At 33.9% G+C, this 26,506-nt stretch overlaps 3 protein-coding genes across 4 annotated transcripts; all 3 read left to right on the forward strand.

Moving 5' to 3' along the window:
• The first annotated feature begins 3,648 nt into the window (after positions 1-3,648).
• LOC129898306 (uncharacterized) lies at positions 3,649-10,550 on the forward strand. Of its 2 annotated transcripts, XM_055973096.1 has the most exons (9): positions 3,650-4,308; positions 6,786-6,992; positions 7,074-7,316; positions 7,797-7,863; positions 7,988-8,179; positions 8,286-8,377; positions 9,469-9,648; positions 9,723-9,859; positions 9,963-10,550. In XM_055973096.1, exons 1-9 carry the CDS (start codon positions 3,820-3,822, stop codon positions 10,138-10,140), a joined length of 1,785 nt encoding a protein of 594 aa, XP_055829071.1. In that variant the 5' UTR covers positions 3,650-3,819; the 3' UTR covers positions 10,141-10,550. The 2 variants fall into 2 exon arrangements, 1 of the variants encoding a protein (XP_055829071.1); XR_008769232.1 differs by lacking the exon at positions 9,963-10,550 and having other exon boundaries at positions 3,649-4,308; positions 8,286-8,381; positions 9,723-9,851.
• A 1,243-nt stretch (positions 10,551-11,793) lies between these two features.
• On the forward strand, positions 11,794-13,835 carry LOC129898344 (histone H3.3). Its single transcript, XM_055973098.1, has 5 exons — positions 11,794-11,901; positions 12,811-12,882; positions 12,964-13,040; positions 13,180-13,270; positions 13,382-13,835. Exons 2-5 carry the CDS (start codon positions 12,811-12,813, stop codon positions 13,550-13,552), a joined length of 411 nt encoding a protein of 136 aa, XP_055829073.1. The 5' UTR covers positions 11,794-11,901; the 3' UTR covers positions 13,553-13,835.
• A 123-nt stretch (positions 13,836-13,958) lies between these two features.
• Positions 13,959-17,071, forward strand: LOC129898327 (pentatricopeptide repeat-containing protein At4g02750-like). The gene is made up of 2 exons (XM_055973097.1): positions 13,959-15,237; positions 15,830-17,071. The coding sequence occupies exons 1-2, from the start codon at positions 14,439-14,441 to the stop codon at positions 16,807-16,809; spliced, it is 1,779 nt and encodes a 592-aa protein (XP_055829072.1). The 5' UTR covers positions 13,959-14,438; the 3' UTR covers positions 16,810-17,071.
• Positions 17,072-26,506: the final 9,435 nt, after the last annotated feature.

Genomic DNA, 26,506 nt, shown 5'->3' on the forward strand with positions numbered 1-26,506 from the left:
TTGCTAGCAAAATTTCTGGCTTGATGGAACTTTCTCGTTCTTATTTTGGGAAAACAACCATTGTGTACCCTATTCTAGGGAACAAAAAATGGGTTACAATTGCCAAGACTAAACAAGTTTCCTTTTCTTAAAAAAATATGACAAAGGTAATTGGCAATTAGTACTTTAGTATTTCCATCGGTAAATACTAGTTTAGAAGATATATGAATTTCTCCTCAGCAAGAGCAGATTTGTGCTAACAATAACCATGACTCGTGTCATCAATCGTCGAAATTATGATGAAATAGATGAATTTTCTCTGTCCGCATTGGAATTAACTATTGGGTCGGATCCACTCATAAAGGATGCTAATAACCCGTTAACCTTAACCTATAGTGTATAAATATATCATTATGAATGTAAAAAAATAAAGGATTTTCCACACATTAGTTGAAGGCTTGAGTTTACGATAGTGAAAGACGTTCTGCATTTCCTAAAAGACGTTATAGGCTACGAATAAAGAGAAATCATCTACTTTGTGAGAATTTTCGTAGGTGTTGTAAATCCTCATTCAAATACTACATTCCACAACATAGATATCTCTTGAGAAAAATCTTAATTATGTGAAAGTTCGGGACTATCATAAACCTTTTTTAACACTCATAATGGTGTTTATATAGGCTACCTCTAGGCTTTAACATGGAGAAATATTTGGTGGGTTTAGGGACCATCTAACGCCCCTTTTTTTAGTGGACCCGACTCAATAATATTTTATTTAAACATGTGTTAAAGCAACAAGATATTTAAAATCTAATTGTCTCCGAGTTAAACTTTATACCACAATCTTTTCGTTGATTGATTCTTGAAATTATCTCTCAAAAAAATAATTTAAAATTAAAACTCACAAATAAATAAGAAGCAAGGCAAGAGTATCCCTAGTTTTTTTCACGAAAAATCTTGGTTTAAATTCCTAATTCTTTTAACATTCTTATTAGAAGATGACTTTACGTTGGCCACTTTGGAATAATTTCTTTTATTATACATGCCAATATGGAAAAAAAAAATCTTATAAAAATAATCTCGTGTGCTAGTGAATGGTGATGATGAAATTGAAGAAAAATAAAATAATACTCCATAATAATGTGAAAATAATTTCGTGTGAATGATTAAGTCAAATATATATAAATTATTCTTTCGAAGGGACCACTTATTATGGAAAGAGAAAATAATATTCATATGATTTTTAGGTGTACTTCTCATTATTATTTTTTATTTATAAATAAATAATGACCCCCCTTCACCTCTCCTAGGTATATTCATAGTAAGTAGTATAGGCATGCACATATTCTATGTATAATGAATATATGTTTGTGTGTATGTATATAAAGGGGATATGAATATTTGATAGAAAAGTTTGGTAACGAATCTTATAAATACTTAATAATAATGTAAAATAGTAATTAAAAGATCATCGATGGAAAATAAACATATTCAAGAGAGAAAATGTCATACATTGAAATGAAATTTCTCAAAATTACTATTTTTCAAAACCAAACCAAAAATCAAATTCAAATGCCACCAAATAGTTGTTAGCACTTTTTGTAAAGATAATTATTTTATTTTATTTTAAATAAAAATATCTCGATGCACAAAACTTTCTGCGTGAGCAGAATTTAAAAAAGGATCACATTTTAAAAAGTATGATTTTAACAATCTAACCTAATACAAGTATTAATTACTATTTTCATGTCTTGAACATATAATTTATAAATCGCATAAAAATAATATTACTATTATTTCAAAAGTTCCATCGATCGAATTGTTTTTACTTATTAAATCTGAATATTCCACCGCCAATGCAAGTGGAGTTTAGAGACATTCCCACGAAAAAGAACTAAACAATTTTTTATTTTTATTTTTTAAAAAAGTAGTTAAAAATAAAATACAAGTACATGTTTGATATTAGATTCCTTTTAAACAGCTAGTCAAAATTTTGGCTTTATGCACGTTATGGAAATTCAACGACAGATTTAATTAGTAATTTGTTGATTTCGTGCCAAGATCAACGCTACTCCTTTTTTTCATTTTCCTAATTTTAAAGTTTATTTAATATTGACTTTTTCCATCAACTTTCAACATCCTAATTTGTCCATTTTTGTCTTGATTGTTATGTTAAAATTAATTTAGAGGTAGATTTTGACATTGTTGTAGTATTTAACAAATGGTTCAACTTAATACAATGTGTGTTCGATATAAAGAAAAATGTAGACAAATAGTTTAAGAGAAGGGTGAGTCGTGCGGGATGATAGAGGCGGAGTGAAGATAAGGTGTGTTGAAATTTAAAAATGTGTTATAATCAATATGGAATGTCACGTGAAACTTGTTTTTTCTACTTTTACTAAGAAAATCATTTTTAAAGAACTTGTTTTCCTATAGAAACACGCCTCAACTTCTTTGTTGTCGATGTATCCAAATCATGCGTCAAATATACATCAAAAACTTGTTAAAATTTGTGAAGAAACGCAGTGTAATATTGACTTACCCAAATAGAAATCTCTATACCAATAACATTCAATGTAATCTTTGATAAGAAACATACAAAGTTCGTTTATTTAAAATTATAAATCTTAATAAGTTCTACACTCAATTTTTCTAAGGTTAATTAAATATCTAAAACACAATAAATTGTTTGTATAAATGCTTTTGCAACCAAAACTTTTTGTGACGGATTTAGCACGACAATAATTTTAAAAAGAGGTGAAATAGAAAAAAAAAGTATATTTTTTTCTTTTAAAATTTTCACACTAACTTAAATAAAGCTATATAAAATAAAGTGAAAGAAGTAATATCCAATCTAAAACCAAATTCATGTATTTCATTTTCATCGTATGCTCGCAAATCACATAGATAAATCCGATATGATAAATTCAACTGAGAAGACTTTGGTAAGGGGAAATCGATCACCAACCTTCCTTGTGGATGCTACATGCACATGCTACACAACTTCAATTTCATTTGGACCTGAAAAAACTCACTTTTGTTATTCTTTGAACGCGCATCAGGTAAATTCGCTCAATCACGTAGAAAATACAATTCGGATGAGACAAATTCTATACGAAGAGCTCAACTAAAAAACTTTGACAAGAAAAATCATTTCCTTACATGTATAAATTTCAATATTATAATTAACCAAACCATATCTTACTCCTCAACAACTCATGAACAAAATCCTCCAAATTTTCGGAGTCCTACTTTTTCATTGTGGTCTTCTTTACACAACTCACACTTATATAACTTCCAAACAAATCCAAACCCCATAAGCCCCACCACTGGCATCCCTAACCATGGCTGGGCCTAGAAGAGGGCTCAAGGGTGTTCACTTGATAACAAAAATTATATGGTATATTAAGATAATTTTTTTTACTTTTTTATGTATATATATAGATTTTAATTCGTTAAATGTAAGATTAAAGGTTGATTCAGTAGTTTAAAAATATAAATTTCATCTTCAAGTTTAAATTCTACACACTACAATCTCTTAGTAAAAATTCTGTATACGCCATTGCGATGTGGCCTAGGCAGCCAATAGAATAAAAAATAAAAAAAAGCCAAAAATTATATTACAAAGAAAAACAAAATAACAGAATATTTTGATCATCACAGTTCACAAAATTCCCTCAATTTCACCAGCTTACCTGTCCCCCCCACCCCTATAAAAGTCCACCCCCCTACCCCACCGTAACCCGTTACATATGTATCTATAGGTCAGTTTATATAAATTTTCCGGCGAGTAATGCTTCTTCGTCTTCTTAGCTGAGGTGCGAAAAATCCGGTGAGGTGATGGCGGACGACGTCGTTCCGAAGACGTTTCGTGCGTTAGTAGAAAGTGCGGAGAAGAAGTACGCAAGAGTACGGGACTTACCGGCGTACGGACGGTGGGGAACGAGTAACCACTACTTTCACAAGGTGTTCAAGGCGTACATGAGGTTATGGAAGTACCAGCAGGAGAACAGAGCGAGGCTTTTGGAGTGTGGATTACAGCGTTGGGAGATCGGCGAGATCGCTTCACGGATCGGTCAGCTTTACTTCAGTCAGTATATGAGGACTAGCGAAGCGAGGTTTTTACTCGAGTCGTGTATTTTCTACGAAGCAATTTTGAACAGGAAGTATTTTGAAGGTTCTGGAAAAGATCGGATGGTGAGGTTTAAGGAGCTAAGGTTCTATGCAAGGTTTTTGATGGTTTCGTTGATTTTGAACCGGACGGAAATGGTGAAGCTTCTGGTGGAGCAGTTTAAGGCTATCGTTGATGACAGCAAAGCTGCTTTTCCGGTACTAGCTCCTTTTTTTTGTTAATTTTGTTTCCATTTTTGTGGCGTTGAAGCTCATTTCTAATAACAGCTTGCTATTTTTCGTTCTCGGATGGATGAACTTTGAGTAAATATTTAAATTGGTAGGTTTCAGTCATTGGTCCAAATTTTGTCTCCAATTTTGTGGAAATGAAGCTTAAATTTAGAAGAATTGTCATTTGTATGCTAGACATAAAGTTGTTTGGCTGGCAGATTGAGGAATTAACCTGAAATTTAAACAAATTTCAATTGATTTTTAAGTCAGCTTTGGTCAGACTGTTTGGAAAGGCTGAAGTCCATCAATTAAAAGGAATTTGTCAGATGTAAGGTAAAATCCACAAATTTAGCTGTCAGATTGAGGAATTAACATGATTTTTTTTAGCATTTTCAGTAGATCACTTAAGTTAGCTTCGTTTGGAGTGTTTGTAAAATGAGAATCCATCTTTACTTCTAGCAAATTAGGTGCTTCTTCCAGCTCCTTATCATGGTAAAAAATTGCCCCTGGGTGAAATTGATTAGGCAAGTAATTTAGCGCACGAATAGTGCTTTTAAGTACTCGCCAAATTTCTGGCATTAAAACTTTCTAGTGTGACTTGAGCTATTGAGGTACGTACTATAGCTTCTCTAGGATAAGCTCTGTCATGCATTTTATTGGTTGAAGTGATTGGGAACTTGTGACAATTGTGTCGCGGTAGTATGACTTCTATGGACTCAGCTTTGTCATGTACTACACTTTTGGTTCATTATCAAAAAAAAAAAATGTAGTATACTTTTGGTTGTAGTGATAGAGACTTATCTTTTTAGTTCGTAGTAAAGAATGGTCATTATTTTTATTGAGTCGAGGATCTATCAGAAACAATCTATACACCCGGTCTGCGTACAACCTATGCTCCCCAGACCCACTTGTGGGGTTACACTAGGTTGTTGTCAGTGTAGTCAAAGGCGCACTTTAAGCACGCTTAAGCCTTGAAGCGAGGCTCAAAACGTGTTGAGCGCTTCGCCTCGCTTTATGTGCGCTTCAATGTCGTCATCAAGGTTCCAAAGCAAACTTTTCCTTGCCAATGAGCCTCTTCTTAAGAAGTGATACTAAACAATTGATATTTCACTTTATCATAACTTGTTTTTCAATTTCCTTGGTCATAAATTTGTCATTCATGGTTATAATTATTAGTCTTGCACTAAACATATATATTTGTATTTTTTTCTCCCTTTGCACCTTTTTTCATTAAAGCCCACGCTTTATTTGCGCTTTGTGCTTAGAGCCCCAACGGACCTTAGAGCTTTTTTGCGCTTTTCGCCTTTGATACCACTGGCTGTTGTATTAGTAAAGAATGGTCATTCTCTTAAAAAATGGAGAAAAGTTTCAGTTTGAGATGACCTTTTTCACTGGCTAATATACCATGACCACTTCCAGTGTTGTGCTGGGATAAGACTTCCTTTAACTAAGAAAAGAACAAAGAAATAGAGGAATTAAGTCGTTGGTGCCATTGTTGTTTTACTTCAAGTTGTTCAGACCTAAAGCTTTGACCATTCCATGTTTTATTATGTTGGTGTCACCTGAAAAATGGTTTTAATTTACCTTAATTGCCAAAAGTGCTAATTGCCTCTTTATTTTGTACTCTGGAAGGAACACATAAGGGTGTATAACAAAATGCATACACACTTCTAACCGTTTTGAATATTTAACTTACATTCTCTCCTATGCATGCAAATAAGGTTAACATTATGAATCTGGGCAAGGTGCACTGGGGATGGTGAACCCTGTGCAAGCATTCCACGACTTTCTTCCATCTCTTTCTTTTGCCTTTTCTATGGTGTCAAGGAATACTCTCTTTGTTTTGTTCCATCTCTTTGTTTTGCCGTTTATATACAGATCTGTTCACATCTTATGTGTATATTTGAACGCATAGACGCATCTGAAAGGGACATTGAGAAGTTTGTTTGAGTTGTATGTTATATTATTGATGGTGGTGGTTGTCACTCAAAAATTAAAAGGAAGTGTGTCTGAGGAAATATTTAACATGCTCCTAATGAAACAAGGGTCACATGTTATGCAAGAATTTCTGCATATTATCTTCAAAAGGCTCCGAGTGTGAATGCAGTTTTTGTTACGCCCGTTTACTTTATGAAAATCTGAGCACGATGTTTTGCAATGGTTACTGAGTACATAGGAGATGATTCTCATACTTCAATTTCTGGAACTAGCTGTGCAAGTACAAAGTTGAGAACTGAACAAACTACCCATCATTTATCTTCTTTTCATATCCAATGCAAAACTGGTCGATTAGTTGCTTTGTAGTTGAAGTTACTTTGTTTGTGCTTGGAGCACATTTGCATCTTCCAATTGCCTTAAACAATAAAGTGATGCTTCAGCTACTTTAGCGCTGTACTTACTATCTATGTTTCAACAGAAATTCTGTACTTTTTTCCATAAGATGAACCATAGTAATACTTTCACAGGGTACTAACTTTAAAGAGTGGAGACTGGTGGTGCAAGAAATTGTTAGATTTGCAAGAGTTCATGCTCCATCTCCTGATGCCAGGCCTTTGCGATATTGTGCTCTCTTTGATTCACATCCATCATCTCGTCCATACGTGGCTCGCTTCCATGCTAAGAAGGTGCTAAAGTTTCGAGATGCACTGTTGACAAGTTATCACAAAAATGAGGTATTGACAACATCCACTTACCTCAGTGTTAAGTTATGCTCAGTTTGTTGCACAGTTAACCTACCCTCATTTTTATTTCAGGCCAAATTTGCAGAATTAACTCTGGACACTTTCAGAATGATGCAATGCTTGGAATGGGAACCCAGCGGATCTTTCTATCAAAGAAGTCCAGTTGAACCACTAGAGAATGGCGCAGTGACCGACCAATCTATAACTTCTGGACTGATAGATATTAACTTGGCTGCTGAGATGATGGATCCAGCTTTGCCTCCAAATCCCAAGAAGGCAGTTCTTTACCGTCCTAATGTTCCACTGTTGATATCTGTGAGTCCTGTTATGTTTCCTCTGTGTTACCATTTGGATCAATCAATATCTAGGGAGTCCTATAGTGAAATACTGCTTCATATAAAGGGAAGGAGAATGTAGAAATTAATCTTGCTGGTTGATATGTTGGTTTAAGTTATTTAGTTCCCTGTCTTGGGAACTTAGCAAACAACTAAATGCTTATTGCTGAACCAATTGATACTATGCGAAATGTGGGAAGTAAAATTAGAAATTTCACTCTTTGAACACGTTGCTTATGTTGCCCCACTGTATGTTGCCTGAATGCTTGATGTTAATAATGATTTCTTTGCACATGAACCCACAATATCCATTTAAGTTTGAACCCTGCCCAAGTACCCATATCTACGATGATTATGGAGTAATACCTTATCTGAGTGATTGCTTCTGGCACTCCTCCTTTACAATTTTGATGCTCCTAGTGTGTATCCTTACTCAGTTGTTTTGTTCTGGCACCCTCAGGTCGTCGCTACGATGTGTGAGGAGCTCCCTCCAGAGAGTGTGGTATTAATCTATATTTCCGCATCAGGTTAGTGACTTCTAAAAATATAATTTTTCCTTGCCAAAACATCTGTTTAGCTACTTAATCGATGAGATTCAGCTCCAGATATGCTCATTGTGGCTGAAATCTCAATTTTTTGACATATTTCCAGGAAATACAATTCAGAGTACCACCTCGCACACAGAAAGCTCTTCAAGTTCTAGAAAATCTTCAAAGAACAGTGTTCTTTCTCGTATTTCGTATGAACAAAAGAGTGCTTTACATGAAAATTATTCCAACACCAATGGAGATACGGGTCAATGTTTCGATAATTGTTTGTGCTTAGGTCCTAGCAGAAGTGGAGGTATACTAGCAGAACTTGATTTATGTGTAGTTCATAAAATGGATCATGATTATCTCAAATTGTTCTAAATCTAACTGCATTATTTTTACTATTTGGGTTTTTGCAGGTTCAAATAACCTCTATCCAGGCGATCTTATTCCTTTCACACGAAGACCTCTCTTCCTAATAATTGATAGTGACAACAGCAATGCATTCAAGGCAGGTTTGTCAAAACTGTGTCTAACTCATTGAATAATGATGACCTACCCCTGAGTAAGACACGGATTCCAAAGTGTGTTTGGCATTCTATGACTTGTCTAGAAACTGTGGGGGTAATGCTTTTGAGAGAGAATGATGAGATATTTTGGTGACTTCTGGTGAGTAATGAGATGCAATTGTCGGTGATACGAGAAAAAACTTTGCATTATCACAGGTTCTTATGGATATTAATCAGGCATATTGTTCCAAACAAACACAGTAAGCGTATGATGAGATAGTGTCAAATTAGAGGATCCATCATTCCATTTGCTAGCCTTCTAAAGCTCCGTATATTATGAAACTGTGGAGTGTTTGTCCAGTAAAAATCTAGCTTACTCTCATTTGCTCCGAAGAGCATAAGTGGAATACAAGTGTAGGTTGGTTCAGTGGTAACATCTGTTATAAATAATCATTTCCCAGTATCAATTTGGCTTTCATAAATTACATTCTTTTTAGAGAATTATATTGTGGAAAGTGCAGGAACAGAGGGCTGAAAAGCCTAAGAGAATCCTGCACTTTTTCTACAGGATTCAGTTTCCATTCAGTAACCTGTCTGCTAACCCAGAGAATCCCTACCTGAGCTACACATCTAAGATTTCCAAATACCTACATATATTGAGACCTTTAGATGATTGTACTGACTTCATTGTTATGTTCAAGTCCTTGCTATGCCTGATAACATATTGGAATTCTGAATGTCCAAAATTATGTGTTTATTATTCTCGATCATGTTTGTTGAATTATGTGAGGCGGCTCATATTGAAGTGGTGAGTTGTTGAAGAAGGGAGAGTTTGATTTTTCCAAATCTATAATTGCTGCTATTCCCACCTTATTAAGTATTACATTTTTAAAGCTACTCAAAATCAATTGCTTCTCCTACCAACCATCAATACGGGTGGATTGGTTGTTTTTTTTTCAATCTATTTGAGTGGTGGGAAAATTACTGTTGTCAATATTGTACTTCATGTATGACTTGTTTAATTGCAAGTTCAATTTCAAAAATAATCTTTGAGGACTTTTTTTTTGCTGATACATCACCTGTTTCTCTTCAGGTTCTACATGGGGCAGAAAGAGGAGAAAAAAGTGCTTTGTTTCTCTCTCCTCTGAGGTCATCAATCAAGAACCCAGGCACTGATGTAACACAAACTGGAAGTCAGTTCACCTTGTTCTTGGCTTCTCCCTTACAGGCTTTCTGCCAGTTGGTTGGCCTTGTCTCATCTGATGAGGATATGGTAAGTAGACAGCGATGCTAGTTGCTTTACCGAGCAGTTATAGGTCGGTCTAATTTTCAACTACTGCTCTTCAGGATTGCTCTGATGAGGCTGATGGCATCATCTCAACTGCATTTACAGAGTGGGAGGTAATCCTCTGTACATCTACTAGCCTAGATTTGGTTTGGGCTCAAGTTCTGTCTGACCCTTTTCTGAGACGGCTTATTCTCAGGTAAGCATCTTCTATTTCAACCAATCTCTTGTAATTTCTCAGCTAGAAGTTACTGTCGGAGCCTACTTGGATATTAACAACATTTTTTATTTCTCCTGTGCAGATTCATATTCTGCCGTGCTGCTCTCGGTCTATTCTGCTTGCATGAACGTGGTGATGAGTATTTACCTGTTTGTCTCCCAAAGCTTCCTGATACATTCTCAGCAGACTCTGAAACTGTGCAACCAGCTATCAGACGACTTGCAAAGCTTCTAAAAGTTGGAGACTGTTTTCGATTTTGACATTCATGAGATGTGATATATGTGCTCCCTTTGTGATGTAAAGATTGCACCACAGAATTGGTAAAGAGATCAGAAACTTACCAGTCAGCATTTCGTAAAGAAAGACACCCTGGTTACCAAAGTGCTGGCTGGAAGTACAAACACATTCTTTTTAGGTGATCGGTTTACTTAGTTTACATCAATATCTTCTGATTTCATGTGCAGAAATTTCGGGGTTTTCTTCATTATTTAGTCTTCATAGCGAGCATTTGGTTGGTGATACTGTGCGCTGCTGATAGAAGGGGTCACTTGAGTTTTTGTGTTCGGATTTTTTGTTTCTACAGGAATTAGTGCTAATTTGTTCATATATATCCTGTATTATAGAAGCTGTCAGTTGAATTCTTTAATCATTAGTCGAGCAATTTCTCTTACAATTTGTGTTCTAAATTTACTCTGTATTACAGAAGCAGTCAGTTTTTGCCATGCTTTTGCTTGTCATACAGATGCATTGTCTTTCACTTCAATGATGCAGGCTCCAATTCAGTTCTCTTCCTACATTGATGATGACCAAAAAAATGACGAGGAGACATGAGATTTGACATTTCTACTCTCCCGAGCTATTGGATGTTTCTTTTACTTTTAGATTAAAATTCTCAATCAAATATGTGGCAAAATATTTAGGATAACTTGCTAAGAGACGAGTGAATTTTGAAAAGAAGTCTTAAAATGAGCGTATGCGATACAATGATTTCATTACAGTTCAGAAAGATTCTGTAAACATATAGATACGTAATTCGCAAAACTTTGATAGATTAGAGTGATTTTAACCCATTAGCTCAAAACAATTCCACATATATAACTACTTGTAACGAATTTTTAAACGGAAAAGGGTTGAGTATGTCCCTGTACTATTAGAAATATTTTTAAAATATTTCTCGCTATAGTTTTGGTTTAGATATACTCCTTCCAGTTTAAATATACTCCTATCATTATAATTTTACACAAATTTACCCTTAATTTTGGCGAAGAAACACGTGTTAAACTCAAATTCAAAGAAACAATTAATTCAAGTAACATATGTAAATATGATACATTTGCTCGGAGAAATTAGCAAGAAACTGCTCAACCTCATATAAGGCGATAGATCTTTAAAGAAAACTCACAATGAAACTAAACCATATCTATGACAAATTTATGTCACATTATAATGATAAGGATATATTTGAACCAAAAATATAACAAAAATAATATATTTGAACCAAAAATATTAAAAAAGGTATATTTAAACAATTTTTATTATTACAAAAATATATTTGACCCTTCTCCAATTTTTAAATCAGGATATTCACGTAACATGTCATATTCATACCCGGTGTATTCTAAAATATGAATTTATGTTACCCTATTTTCTTGTTTAGTGGAATTAACCGCCCTAATACCAATCCACTCAACAAATTTCAACCAATAAGAATTAAGTATTGACTCCTCTCAATCCGCTCCAAACTACTAACTTACCATCTGAACCGTCAATCCTTCTCTTCTCCGTAAATCTTACCCGTCCAATCAGTTGGGAGAAAACACAACTAGCACGTTTAACAACCGTCGATTACTTAATAAGAAAACACAAGAATAAACAAATCTCAACCGTCCAATTTTATCCATCGTCGTCGCCCACACAAAGAAATATATATAACTATTAACCTGTAAATCTTTGAAACTTTCGCATCCGCTTCACCAAGCAGAGAAGAAGAAGAAGAAAAAAGTAGAAGAGAATACAAGAAGGTATTTTTTTTTTAATCCTCAATTTTCCCCGCCGTTATTTATTTGAATTTGTTTTTTGTATTAGGCTTTTATAGATTTGTGTAACGTGTAGAACTATCGATCTGTCTGCATTTCTGTGATTAGGGTTTCTGATTACTTGTTAATTTCTACGGATAGGATTTTGATTAAATGTTGGATCTCTTGAATTCGTTAGAAATTGCTTGTCCATTATGGAATTTGTGCTTCTTATTACTATACGTGTTATATAATTGTTTTTTTTTATTTTTATAGTTAATTCCCTAGACTAACGTGGATATGTATATACTTGGGGATTTCTGGTTACAAAAAATTGTATGTTTGTACGGAAACCGAGTCTTAATTTGGGGCTTGTTCTTAATTTCGTGCACTTTGCAGTGTTATTGGTTTTAACTGTTAAGATTATGTAAATGCAAGAGCAGATTTCTTCATAAGTGTAATTCCCTTTGGTAGGAAGATGATTAATATAAATTTGTGTTTGTCTTAAGTTTTCATCCAAATATCATTAAATTCGTAGCTATGATTCTTAAGTAGTGATATTTAGGTCTTCTTTTGTTTTTGGGGTCGGAAAGACATAGATACAATTTAAGTTAGTAGAGCAAAATTGAATCTTTATTGTAAAAATTTGTGTCAGGTCTCAAGTTTTCGTTCAAATTCAATTAAATTCTTTGGTATGATTCTTGATTGGTGAAATTTTGAGTCTGTTTGTGTGTCAAAAAGACTTTGGTACAATTTAAGTTAGTAGAACAAATTTGTTTTTTTTTTGGGGTGTTCACATGTTATGGTTCAGTTATTTTTTTCTGGGTAAGCTCTTATGGTTCAGGTTATTACTGCAAAATTGATTCTTTTCTTTGTCTATGTTGTAATTATGAAATTATTGGTTGTGGTTTTCAGATGGCCCGTACCAAGCAAACTGCTCGTAAGTCCACTGGAGGAAAGGCCCCTAGGAAGCAACTCGCTACCAAGGTTTCTATTTTTCACTTAGCTGTCCTTGTATAATTATATATTATTGTTTGATAACTAACGGTGTGCGTTTATTTGAATTAGGCTGCTCGTAAGTCTGCTCCTACTACAGGTGGAGTGAAGAAGCCTCACAGATACCGCCCCGGTACTGTTGCTCTTCGGTAAGTGTTGGTTGCTAGACTATTTTGGCGAAAGATGTTGATTAGATAATTGTCTCTTTATGTTTTAGGAGAATGGGATAAATTACTTGTTTCATGCCCCACAATTGTGTATGTGATGACAATTTCTTATATTATGCAGTGAAATCCGTAAGTACCAGAAGAGTACTGAGCTCTTGATCAGGAAGCTTCCCTTCCAGAGGCTTGTTCGTGAAATTGCCCAGGACTTCAAGGTAAATTTTCTGCTAATTGTCTTGGCTAGTGTGTCATTGGTATATTGGGGTATATGCTTTTATGGTATACTTGGTGATAATTGGTTCTCTGTGTGACTCTCTTCGTTTCAGACTGATCTGCGTTTCCAGAGTCATGCTGTGTTGGCTCTTCAAGAAGCTGCTGAGGCCTACTTGGTTGGTCTGTTTGAGGACACCAATCTTTGTGCCATTCATGCCAAGCGTGTGACTATTATGCCCAAGGACATTCAGCTTGCTAGGCGTATTAGGGGCGAGCGTGCTTAAGTTGATCAACTGTGGCAGTTTTTATTGTCGCTTTTTTAGATATTTTTTTATGTGAAGACTTAAAGTTGGTAATGAAAACTAATAGTAGGGATGATGTCCTATGTTGATGCTTATTTTTGTAAGGTGGTATGGAGGTGTGCTGTAATTGTTGGTTCTGTTTGGGGGGCGGAAAGTCAATAGTAGTATCTGTTTGAATCTCTTGATGTTTTTGTTGTCACACTTCTGGTGTTGAACAATGTTCCAGAATTTGCATCTAATGGTTAGTTGGACTACTATTTGTTAATATCGTCTGTCTTTTTTTTTGGTCAAATTGGAGTTTGGTATTGAATGGTTGGTATCATCATTGTATGAGGATTCCCAGCAGGATGATGCCTTTGTACATGTCGTTGAATGGTTGGTGTCATTGTCTGTATCATTACTTTGTCAAGTTAAAACTGTCTATAGTATTTTAGGGAGAGTGGTTCTTGTCGTGTGTGATTTATCAACTTCCATTTGCAATTCTTAAGAAAGAGTAATTAGCTTGTTTCCTAACCAAAATTTGTGCAACATGGATTAATAACTATTGTGTTGCTATGATACCCGACTCGTCAAACATGTAATGGGACTTTATAAAGTTTTCTTCAAAGGCAGCAAATGCATGAGACTCTTTATGTTGCTCTAATTGTTAGATATATTGTTGTAATTTGAAGTTTGGTCTCAAATTAAAACTCAAAATCATGTGTCTTTTTGCCGTAATACTACCCAGGCCTTACCTCTGATGGGCTAACACAAAGGTAGTGAAACAACTTCATGTGTCTAGAAATCAAGAAAAATGACCTACAATTGATTAATTAGTAACTGACCCATATAACTGCTTGTTTGATTTCAACCTTTATTCATATATTTAATGTTTGTCCGTCATTTTCCGAGCTCCAAGCTCAAAACTTTCCTCCCTTGCTTCAGTACCTTTGAACGTTATTCTTCCCGCCGTACCAGTAAACCCCCCAAATCACCTCAACTTGTCTACGCAAGCAACATCAAAATCAACGAATTGGCACGGCAAGGCAAACTTCAACAAGCCCGGAAGGTGTTTGATGAAATGTTACAAAGAGATGTAGTTTCTTGGAATTCAATGATTACAGCCTATTGGCAAAATGGGTATCTGGATGAGTCAAAGAAACTCTTTGTATCAATGCCGGAGATGACTGTAGTTACTTGGAATTCGATGATTGCGGGCTGTGTGGAAAATGATCGCATTGATAGTGCTACTATGTATTTTAGAACTATGCCTGAGAGGAATATTGGGTCCTGGAACGCGATGATATCAGGTTATGTTAAGTATGGTATGATGGAGGAAGCAGCGAGGTTGTTTGATGAGATGCCAAAAAAGAATGTTATTTCTTATACTGCAATGATTGATGGGTATATGAAGAAAGGTGAGATTGACAAGGCAAGGTCACTCTTTGATCGTATGCCGCATAAAAATGAGGTTTCTTGGACTGTGATGATTAGTGGGTATGTAGAGAACGAGTGTTTCGATGAGGCAAACAAACTGTTTCAAAAGATGCCAGATAAGAATGAGAATGTGGTTGCAATGACAGCGATGGTTGCTGGGTACTGCAAGGAGGGGCGGGTGGAGGAAGGAAGGATTTTGTTTGACGGAATACTATTTAAAGATAGTGTTGCCTATAATGCGATGATTTCAGGTATGTTAAAGTATGTTTAGATGGTGTGTGGTTGTTTCTTGTTTTGCTTTTGTATTGGTTTCATGAAATTGATGATTATGGACCTAGTGATAGATTTACAATTTCATCTATAACGTAATCATGGTAATTGATCGTAGAAATGGAGAGTTGCGTTCACTTCTTGTCAGGTAATTGATGATTTATATTAGGCATTATACATAGATAAACACTTTAGCTTGGCCTCAACTGACAATTAAACACTTCAATTGTGCGTATGTACATCTGGACACCTCAACTCATCTCCACTGTGTCAATTGAACACTCAACTTGCAAAATGATCATCTAGATACCTCCAAAAGAGTGTCCTCGATGCACAATGGAAACAAGTTGGATTATTTAGTTGTCAGTTGAAATCAAGTTAATGTGTCTAGATGTGAACTCTCAAAGTTGGAGTGCTTACTTGCTAGCGGAGGCCAAGTTTGAATGTTTGTTTATGTATTATGCCAAAGTGAAAATATCAACATATTGTGTATGTGATGACTTCTTAATGTAATTTTTTTATCAGGTGTCAATCCACTATATTCTCTGTATTAATTCAGATGGTATCTCACAGGTTATGCACACAACGGCCGTGGTGAAGAGGCAGTCAAGTTACTGGTAGAGATGCTTAGGATGTCTCTTCGACCAGATCAATCTTCATGTGCTTCAGTTCTTTCTGCATGTGCTGATCTTGCATCTCCTATAGCTGGTAGACAAACTCATGCAGTTGTTATTAAACATGGGGCGGACTCCAATGTCTCCGCATGTAATGCTCTGATTACTATGTATAGCAAATGTGGCAGCATTTTTGAGTGTGAGTTGGCTTTTGAACTAATCATGAGTCCAGACCTTGTTTCTTGGAACACTATAATTGCTGCCTTTGCACAGCATGGGTTGTACGAGAAAGCAGTTGCATTTTTGGAGCGAATGGTTCTCAGAGGATGTGAACCAGATGGTATAACATTCCTCAGCTTATTATCTGCTTGTGCCCATGCAGGGTTGGTTAGTCAGAGCGTTTCTTGGTTTGATTCAATGATGAAAAACTACAAAATTACTCCGAGACCTGAACATTACGCTTGTTTGATTGATATACTTGGACGAGCAGGTCAGCTGGACAAGGCTTATAACATTATCCAGGAATCGCCTTTTGAAGCTGATTTAGCTTCATGGGGTGCCCTTCTTGCTGGCTGTCGCGCTCATTCCAATGTAGAACTGGGGCAGCTTGCTGCTGAGAGAGTCATGGAATTAGGCGGTGATAGTTCAGGGCCTTACATTATGTTATCTAACATATATGCCGAAGCAGGTATGTGGCGCGAGGTCACGAGAGTGAGAGGCTTGATGAAAGAACATGGCATCAGAAAGCAACCGGCGTATAGTTGGATAGAGATTGAAAATAAGGTGCATTATTTTCTGGGAGCAGATATCTCTCATCCAAGAATTCTAGAAATTCGTACAGCACTCAAGCAGATGAACTTGCAGATGAAATTCCAAGAAAAAGTTTTGGATTTCACTGACTTTTACTTCCTGGATGAACTGAATTGTACATGTAATTAGTATGTCTATTTTTAGTTAACTTATTAGATTTGACAAATTATGGACTCTCTGTATAGAATGAGAAGTTATGCTTTGGGTTTTAAAATTAGACAAGTAAAAGTGGATGTCTATTGTTAGCATAATGGATAAATAAAAATGGACGGATCCTAACATGTAGGCAAAGTTCATTTCAACATGTCTTTGAGTAATTCTGCTGTACTAGATGATGTCTCCGATAGGGCCTCAACACTCAAATGTGCATTTTCTATTAAAATCAACATTTAGGGCAGCACAAGTGGAATTAAGTGATTTTATTATTTTTCGTGTATATTAGTCTATGAATATTTTAGTGATGACTTTCGATTAATATTTTCTTAAAATTTTTATGGGACGCTCCATTAGTATCAGGAGAGCAGTACATGTAGTTTCGGCACGATTCAGGGAGTATTCATTGCATTTAGGCCGCACAAGTAGAATTAGGTGATTGTTTTTATTTTTCGTGTGAACCCATGAATATTTTGGTGATATGACTTTCAGTCAATTTTTTCGAAAACCTTTATGGGACCCTCCATAAGTACCGGGAGGAGCACTACGTGTCTACGTGTAGCCTCAACAAGATTTACGGCATATTCATATCATTTAGGTGCCGCACAAGTGAAATTAGGTGATTTTCTCATTTTTCGTGTGTGATAGTCCATGAATATCTTGGTGACATGACTTTCGGACAATATTCTTTCGATACCTTTATGGGACTCTCCATAAGTACTGTGAGAGTAGTACGTGTAGCCTCGGCACGATCCACCTCGGATACATAAAATTTAGGGGTCGCACAACTGAAATTAGCCGATTTTCTCATTTTTCGTGTGTGTTAGCCCATTAGTATTTTGGTGATATAGCTTTCGGTCAATTATTTTTGAAAACTTTATGGGACCCCCCGTAAGTACTTGGAAGAGTAGTACGTGTAGTTTCGGCACAATCCATGATATATTCATAACATTTAGGGGGACGCACCAGCATAATTAGACGATTTTTTTTTTATTTTTCGTGTGTTACTCCATGAATATTTTATTAATGTCTTCGATCAATTTTTTTTTGAAACCTTTATGGTACCCTCCGTAAGTACCCGACGAAGAAATACGTGTAATCTCGACATGATCCACAGCGTATTCATAACATTTAGGTGACGCATAAGCCAAGTTAGGCGATTTTCTCAGTTTTATTACGTGTCAACCCATGAATATTTTGGTATATACCTTACGATCAATAATTTTCTGTAATCTTTATGGGACCCTCCATAAGTACGCGGAGGAAGGTACATGTAGCCTCAGGATGATCCACAAAGTATTTATAGCATTTAGGAGTCGTACAAATGGAATCAGACGATTTTCTTATTTTTTTCGTATGTGTTAACCCATTAATATTTTGGTGATATGACTTTCGATCAATTTGTTAACCCTGAGAAAGCAGTGCGTGTAGCATCAGAAGGATCCAAAGCGTATTCATAGCATTTAAGGGATGCACAAGCGGATTATGTGATTTTATCATTTTTTTCGTGTGTGTTATAGCCCATGAATACTTTTGTGATATTGCTTTCACTCAATCTTTTTTGGAAACCTCTACGGGACCTTCCGTAAGTATCCGAAGGAGCAGTACGTGTATCCTAGGTAGGATCCACGACGTATTCATAGCATTTAGGGCTGCAAGAGCGAAATTCGATGATTTTCTCTTTTTTCATGTGTTAGCCCATTAATATTTTGATGATATGACTTTTGGTGAATTTTTTCCTGAAATCTTTATGGGACCCTTTATAAGAATCCGGAGAAGCAGTATGCGTAGCATCGACAATTCACGATGTATTCATAGTATTTAGGGGCTCCACAAGTGAAATAAGACGATTATTTTATTTTTCATGCGTGTGAGCACATTAATATTTTGGTGATATAACTTTTTGGACAATTTTATTTCGAAACCTTTATGGGACCCTCCGTAAGTACTAGGAGGAGCAGTATGTGTATATCCGACATGATCCGCGACATATTCATAGCATTTAGGGGCCGTACAAACAGAATTACACAATCTTCTCATTTTTCGTGTATGTTAGCCCATTAATATTTTCGTGATAAAATTTTCAGTCAATTTTTTCGAAATCTTTATGGGACGCTTTATAAGTATTTGGAGGAGCAACACATGTAGCCTCGACATGATCTACGAATTATTCATAACATTTAGAGATCGCACAAGCTAAATTAGATGATTATCAATTTTTTCGTGTATGTTAGCCACAAATATTTTGGTAATACGACTTTTGATCAATTATTTTTCCAAACTATTATGGAACCTTCCATGAATATCAGGGGAGCAGTACCTGTAGCCTCGACACTATCCACGACCTATTCATAGCATTAAGGAGCCTTACAAGTCGAATTATGCGATTTTCTCATTTTTCATGTGTGTTAACCCATGATTATTTTGATGATATGACTTTCGATCAAATTTTTATGAAATCTTTATGGAATCCGTTGTAAGTATCCGGTGGAGCAACACGTGTACACTGGCACAATCCACGCTGTATTCATAACATTTAGAGGCCGTAAAAGTAGAATTAGGCGATATTCTTATTTTTCATGTGTGTATGACCATAAATATTTTGGTGATATGACTTTCGATAATATTTTTCCTGAAACCTATATGGGTCCCTCCGTAAGTATCTGGAGGAGCAGTAAGTGTAGCATCAGAAAGATCCACAGATTATTGATAGCATTTAACGGCCGCACAAGGGGAACTAGGCAATTTTATTATTTTTCATGTGTGTTAGTCAATAAACATTTTGGTGATATGACTTTCGGTGAACTTTATTCTAAAACCTTTGTGGGACCCTCTATAAGTACCCGAGGGAACAGTACGTGTAGTCTTGACACGATTCACACTGTATTCATAATATTTATGAGTCGCACAAGTAGAATTAGGCATTTTTAAAATTTTTCGTGTGTGTTAGCCCGTTAACATTTTGGTGATATGGCTTTCGGTCAATTTTTTTCTGAAACCTTTATGGGACCATTCTTAAGTACTTGAGGGATCAATACGTGTATCCTTAGCACGATCAATGGTGTATTCATAGCATTTAAAGGCTGTACAAGTAGAATTGCGCAATTTTCTTATTTTTCGTGTGTGTTAGCCCATTAATATTGGTGATATGACTTTCCATCAATTTTTTCTGAAACCTTTATGAGACCCTCCGTAAGTATCCGATGGAGCAATATGTGTAGCCTCGTTACGATCTACAACGTATTCATAACATTTATTGGTCGCAGAAGTAGTATTAGATGATTTTCTTATTTTTCGTGTATGTTAGCCCATGAATATTTTGGTGATATGACACTTAGTTAAAAAAAATTCAAAATCTTTATGGGATCCTTCATAAGTATCCGGTGGAGCATTACGTGTAGCTTCAGAAGTATCTACGATGTATTCATTACATTTAGAGGAAGCACAAATCGAATTAAGCGATTTTCTCATATTTTGTGTGTGTTAAGTCCATGAATATTTTGGTGATATGACTTTCGATTAATTTTTTTTGAAACCTTTATGGGACCCTCCACAATTACCCGGGGGAGTAGTACATGTAGCCTCAGCCAATCCACGATTTATTCATGGCATTTATAGAACGCACAAGAGAAATGAAGTGATTTTCTCAATCTTAGTGTGTGTCAGCCCATTAATATTTTGGTGATATGATTTTCGATCAATTTTTTTTTCTGAAACCTTTATGGAACATGATAGAGAAGTACGTGTAGCATTGGTACAATCCACAATGTATTCATATTATTAGGGGGTGCACAAGAGGAATTAGACGATTTTCTTGTTTTTTGTGGGTGTTAGGCCAAGATTATTTTGGTGATATGACTTTCGGTCAATTTTTTTCTGAAACCTATATGGGACCCTCCTTAAGTACTTGGGAGAGAAGAATGTGTAGCATCGAAAGGATCCACTGCGTAATCATATCGTGTAAGGGGGTCGCACAAGTAAAATTAGGTGATTTTACCATTTTTCATGTATATTAGCCATGAATATTTTGGTGATATGTCTTTCACTCAATTTTATTCCGAAACCTTTATGACACCCTCCATAAGTACCCGTGGGAGCAATACGTATAACCTCGACATGATCCGTGGCATATTTATAGTATTTATGAGCTGCACAAGCAGAATTACGTAATTTTTTCATTTTTCGTATGTGTTGGCCTATTAATATTTGGTTGATATGGCTTTTGGTGAATTTTTTTCTGAAACCTTTATGGGACCCTTCATAAGTACTCGGGGGAGCAGTACATGTAGCCTCGGCACGATTCATGACGTATTCTTGTACAAGTGGAATTGAGCGATTTTCTTATTTTTTAAGTGTGTTAGCCCATTAATATTTTTGTGATATGACTTTCGATTAATTTTTTTTTCTAAAATTATTATGTAATCCTCTGTAAGTATCCGGGGGAGAAGTACAAGTAGTATCGTTTGCTTCTTCTCGTCATTCCATTAAGAATTTTCTGTTTAACTCTTTGTTTTATCATTGACTTAAATTCCTGAAAATTGCCTTGCAATAAAGGGAAAATACCTCTCTTTTGTCTCTCGTGTACCTAGAAATAAGATTGATTAACTAGTTATTAATAGGGGTTTACTAAACGTTCTTAATTAGTACTTACTAAACATAAACCAAACAACAAACGAGATGTTAAATGTTTGAGTTGTACATCATATGATTGTGGTGATCCCTCCTCCTCCTATACCTCATGTCACAAGTGAAAAAATATCATATGCCCTTTTATTTTATCTTAATGCTTTGTGTCCTAGGGGCTTTTTTGTGTTAATTATACTTAAGAGTAACAGGTCCAATTCAAGATCAATTAGGAGCAATGTTGATGAAAATAGAGAGGATTTTGTTATAGATGAGAATCTTGATGATGAGGAGGGGAGATCAACGATGGACCTATCGATGAAAATTTCACGCGTTCTTGATGGAAGGAGGAAATTAGGGGTTTATTTTTTTAGCGATTTGGTTGATCAAATGAACAGCAATGAAGTGACGAGGTCCTCAACCATGTCAATTGGAATTGGGATATACTTACGATGACATCAAAGCTAAGCTATACTTCATGGAGTTCACTTTATTTGTTATGAAAACATGAATGCTATGGCCATATGGGAGTTATCCATCTCATGAAATTCTCCTCTAGGAAAAACATAAGGCAAAGAAAGGAAGTCAACAAATTCTATAGCAAATTATGGAGAAGGATAAAGGTTACGTATCTAAATTATTCTTTTATCTTCCTTCATATTTCCCAGAGATGCCTCATATATTGAAATAAAGGTAGACTATATCTATTTGAGGAAAGAAAATATTCAAAATAACGAATGTCATCTTTGTGTTTTGAAGTAACAATTATTTAGACTAAATTTTTTTGGCTAATTAAACGTCAAATAAAAAGGACTGATGGAACATCATATATTATAATCTAGATAAAGACAATATGAAGTATCATAAATAAAGTATGTTACTAGCAAAATAATATATGTATGTCGAGCCATACCGGCAATGTTGTGAGATGACTTTGTTAGAATGGGTAAAAAGTCCACATTGATTATGGAATGGACTTGAGCAATCCTCCCTCAAGATCTAGTTGTTAGGCTCAGGTGCCATATCTTTACAAACTTAGTCGATCGAGCTGAGATTGGATTCCATGTTATTGCTCCGATGATAAGTGTAATGTGATGTTATCTGTGACTTTTAAATGTGATTTATGGTTTTCTGGCATGATAGAAAACATTTGGGATAGGCTTAGTTACAAAGGAGACGATCTATCGAAATTTTAGATTTTTTTTTGAATCGTACATACTTTCTTTATTTTGGCATGATTTCTTGTAAAGTTACATACTTCTTACGGGTCCGTTTGACCATGATTTGAAATTAAGTTGATTTGAAGTTGAAATTTTATTTGGACATTCAATTTAGCTTGATGAATATAATTACCTTTTAAAAATTACATTCAACACTAAGATAAATATCACAGAATAGACCACGCTCCTTGATGCAGATGCCATATCACAGAATAGACCACGCTCCTTGATGCAGATGCCATAATGTGAAAATTTAGCATATACCAAGTAAAAAGTAATCATAAAATTCAAAAGTGTAATCTATTCACGCAAAAAAAAAAAAAAAAAACTGGTGCATTTCGTCAGTAGGGTTCTCATTATTTATATTGTACCGTCTTGTTAGTTTAAATGTAATGTTTGTTTTAATTGTTATTTAAATTTATTGTATCGATTAATTTGGTGTGATCGTGTCGTTACGTCATTTTTTTCCTCATTTGTCTTATTTATTACTCCATTAATAATCATATTTTATCATTTATTCTACCTTATTATAGTAGTTCTACGCCGTATCCTACTTTTTTTGTAGTATTATTCTTTAAATTGTGAAAAAACGATACAATTTATCCAAACGTTGTATTCATTAAAACAAGACAATATAATACATTATGAAACAATGTGACAACAATGTAATTAGCAGGGTTGATTTTTTATATGGTCAATCAAAAAGTCGTCTTTCTTCTTGATTTCAATTTTCTTCTACAAAGAAAATGACTTTCTGAGATATAATATCTATAATTGAGAGATCATATGAGAAATAAATGTTACACAATTCAAATTTAAATTAGTCAAAGCTTTAATATTAATATCGAACACCAGATTGAAAACGAAAAAATTAATTTAGACCCGGTATCATAAAAGGGAATCTGCAATAGACGTGACGCCACAATAAATTTCTTCAAAATTGATATTTTCTGACTTTTTTAAAATATAAATTTCCTATGAAGTAGGTAACATAACGTCAATTGTATTGTAAAAGCTCACAAAATTTATTAATTACAATACTTATTAGAGATTATAATTAATTAATTTTAAATTGATTCATTATTAAATCCAGGAGTTGAAGTATTAAACTATAATTAATTGAAACAAATTCCAACGTCATGTTTGCCGGCCCCTAGACAAAGTCAGACTCTCTCAATTTCTAAGCATTCTCCATGTCTCATCATCTATTAATTATAAAAATTAATAAATTCAAAGTTATAATTAATTACATAAACTTTCCAAAAATTGATGTAGATGTAGATGTCTAAAATTTTAATCTTAGAAACTACTTTCCGTCTCAAATTATTTATCTTGTTTTATTTTTTGCACGCCTCTTTTTAAAATTAATATAGAGGTTTTATTTATTATTTAATTTTATTTTTATTTATATTTTAAGATATAATCTTTTTTCATTAAATATTTATTTATTAGGTGGTTATAATGTTGAAGAATAATTACTATACAAAGATAAAATGAGAAAAAATAATTAATTTTATCTTGAATTTTCAAAATAATAAATAACTTTGATTAATAATTATTTTTAGATATCAGGAAAGATAATTTGAGACGAAAAAAGTAGTATTATATGGCTATAAGGGTTAATTAAATACTGGGCTTTTGTATCTTTCATGAAAATTAACATAAACTATTATAATCAATCCTCTATTTATTTCGTAAATAAAGGTAATACTGTCTCTGTTCATATTTACTTGTCCACTATATTAAAAATAGATGTCCAATAATATTTGTCCAATATATGAAATCAAGAGATACTTTACACTTAATTCTTAATTTATCCTTATTATTAATTAGTTGTCATTTTCCTATTACATTTTTCAAAATATTGTATTTATTATATTCAAAGAATAATATGATAAAATTATCCTTCTATTTATAGTTTCTTAAGAATTGTGTAAAGTCAATAGTGGACAAGTATTGTTTGACGGAGGAAATATTTGTGGAGTTGCATATTTTTTTCATTGAATATGATCATCTCATATATTTTTTTATCTATACAAATTAAAGTAAGAAAATTTATAATTATTTTTGTGTAATTTTTATATATGATTCTATTTAGAGAATCTTAATCGATATCTAAATTAATGTCAAATATTGACTATTCATTCCATGCAAAACGAAAAATATTTTTATATTAATTGAATTACCCTCTAGAGGGTAGCAAAGGATTTTGTTACGAAGTTTGAGGATAAATTATGCATTAAACCTTCTTTTTATCAAGAAATTTGTATTTACGAGATTTAGCCAACCAATTAAGTTATTGAAAGTTTTGAAATGAATAAAAGTTTGTGGCAGTTTGCTAAAGTTGAAAATTTGTGTGTTTTCAAGTTAAAGATTTTTTTAATATAAAAAATAAATCACTTGTATTAATCTTTTAAATCAATATCTCCATATGTTACTTGCAACATATTTGGATGGTTGTTACCTATTGTATTGCGTTATGTTGTAAGTTTAAATATAATATTTAATTTAATTATTATATTTTATTGTTAAGTTATTATTAGGTAATAATGAAATTTTATTTTGTGCAATAAATTGATTTTATTTTTTATTTTTTTATTATATCTTTTTATAGTAATTCTATTTTGTATTATATTTTTTATAGGTTTATTTTTTAAATTATTGATGTGAGACATTATATAACGATGAAAAATGATACAATTTATCCAAATATTATATTCATTGTAATAATACTATAAAATATAATAAATATATTATAATATAATATAATATACTATGAACAATTTGTTATAACCATCCATAAAAAGTAAAATTCATTTAGTATGCACTAGTAACTCAAAACTTTATGTCCACACTTCAACGTCCAAATAATGACCTCAGTATTTTCAAATGAAACGTAAACACTTAATTGAAACTTCATGTAATTAATTATAACATAATTTGGGTGGAGGTTGTTTTAATTAATTAACTCATAAATTTCAAAGTTGACCTTAACAAAGGGTAATTTAGTCAATTCACATGGATCCCCTACCATGTCTGCAAAAGTCTTCAACCCGCCTGGAAGCTAATCATCTTCGTGTCATCTTTTAATCTTCTAAATGTCTTATTCATGTTCAGTAAGCATGAGTAAAATCATCGATTGATTGGGAAAGTTGTATTATATATACATATATTCTTCACCAACATTCCCTTTTTTAGTTGTTTCATTAGGATAAGAAATGGAACTTATTGTCTCTTGAGATATACCCAAAATCACATTGCAAGACTTCTTCTATTCTTCTTTCGAGATCATCCATCAACGACTTGGTGAATAAAGTTACTAGATATTTATACTGGTGGAAAGTAATCGATACTTCATAAAATTAATCGAGATATATGTAAATTGACCCCGAACACCACAGTCATAACTAAAACAGAACTAAATTCAATTGAAATAATTCAAAAAAAATAAATACTACTTTCAATAGTTGCAAGTGAAATACTCTCTCAGTTTGCTTTTACTTGTCCAATATTCAAAAAATAATTTTTCACTTTTACTTGTCACTTTTAACATATGAAGAAAAGACAATTATTTGTTTCTACTTAGCATTAATCACTTATTCTCAAATCATTTGCAAGACTTAATACTCCCCCCGTCCCTTTTTAGTAGTCATGTATACTAAAAATACTTGTTTCAAAAATAGTTGTCAATTTAACAATTCAAAGAGAATTAATTATTTTTTTTCAACTTTGTCCTTAACATTTATTATTCTAGAGTTAAGATGCACATATATAGATAAAAATTAAATAATTAATAAGGTATATATTAGTCAAACAACACTTTTAACTAA

Source organism: Solanum dulcamara, chromosome 1 (genome assembly GCF_947179165.1).
Source record: "Solanum dulcamara chromosome 1, daSolDulc1.2, whole genome shotgun sequence".
NCBI classification, from domain to species: Eukaryota; Viridiplantae; Streptophyta; class Magnoliopsida; order Solanales; family Solanaceae; genus Solanum; species Solanum dulcamara.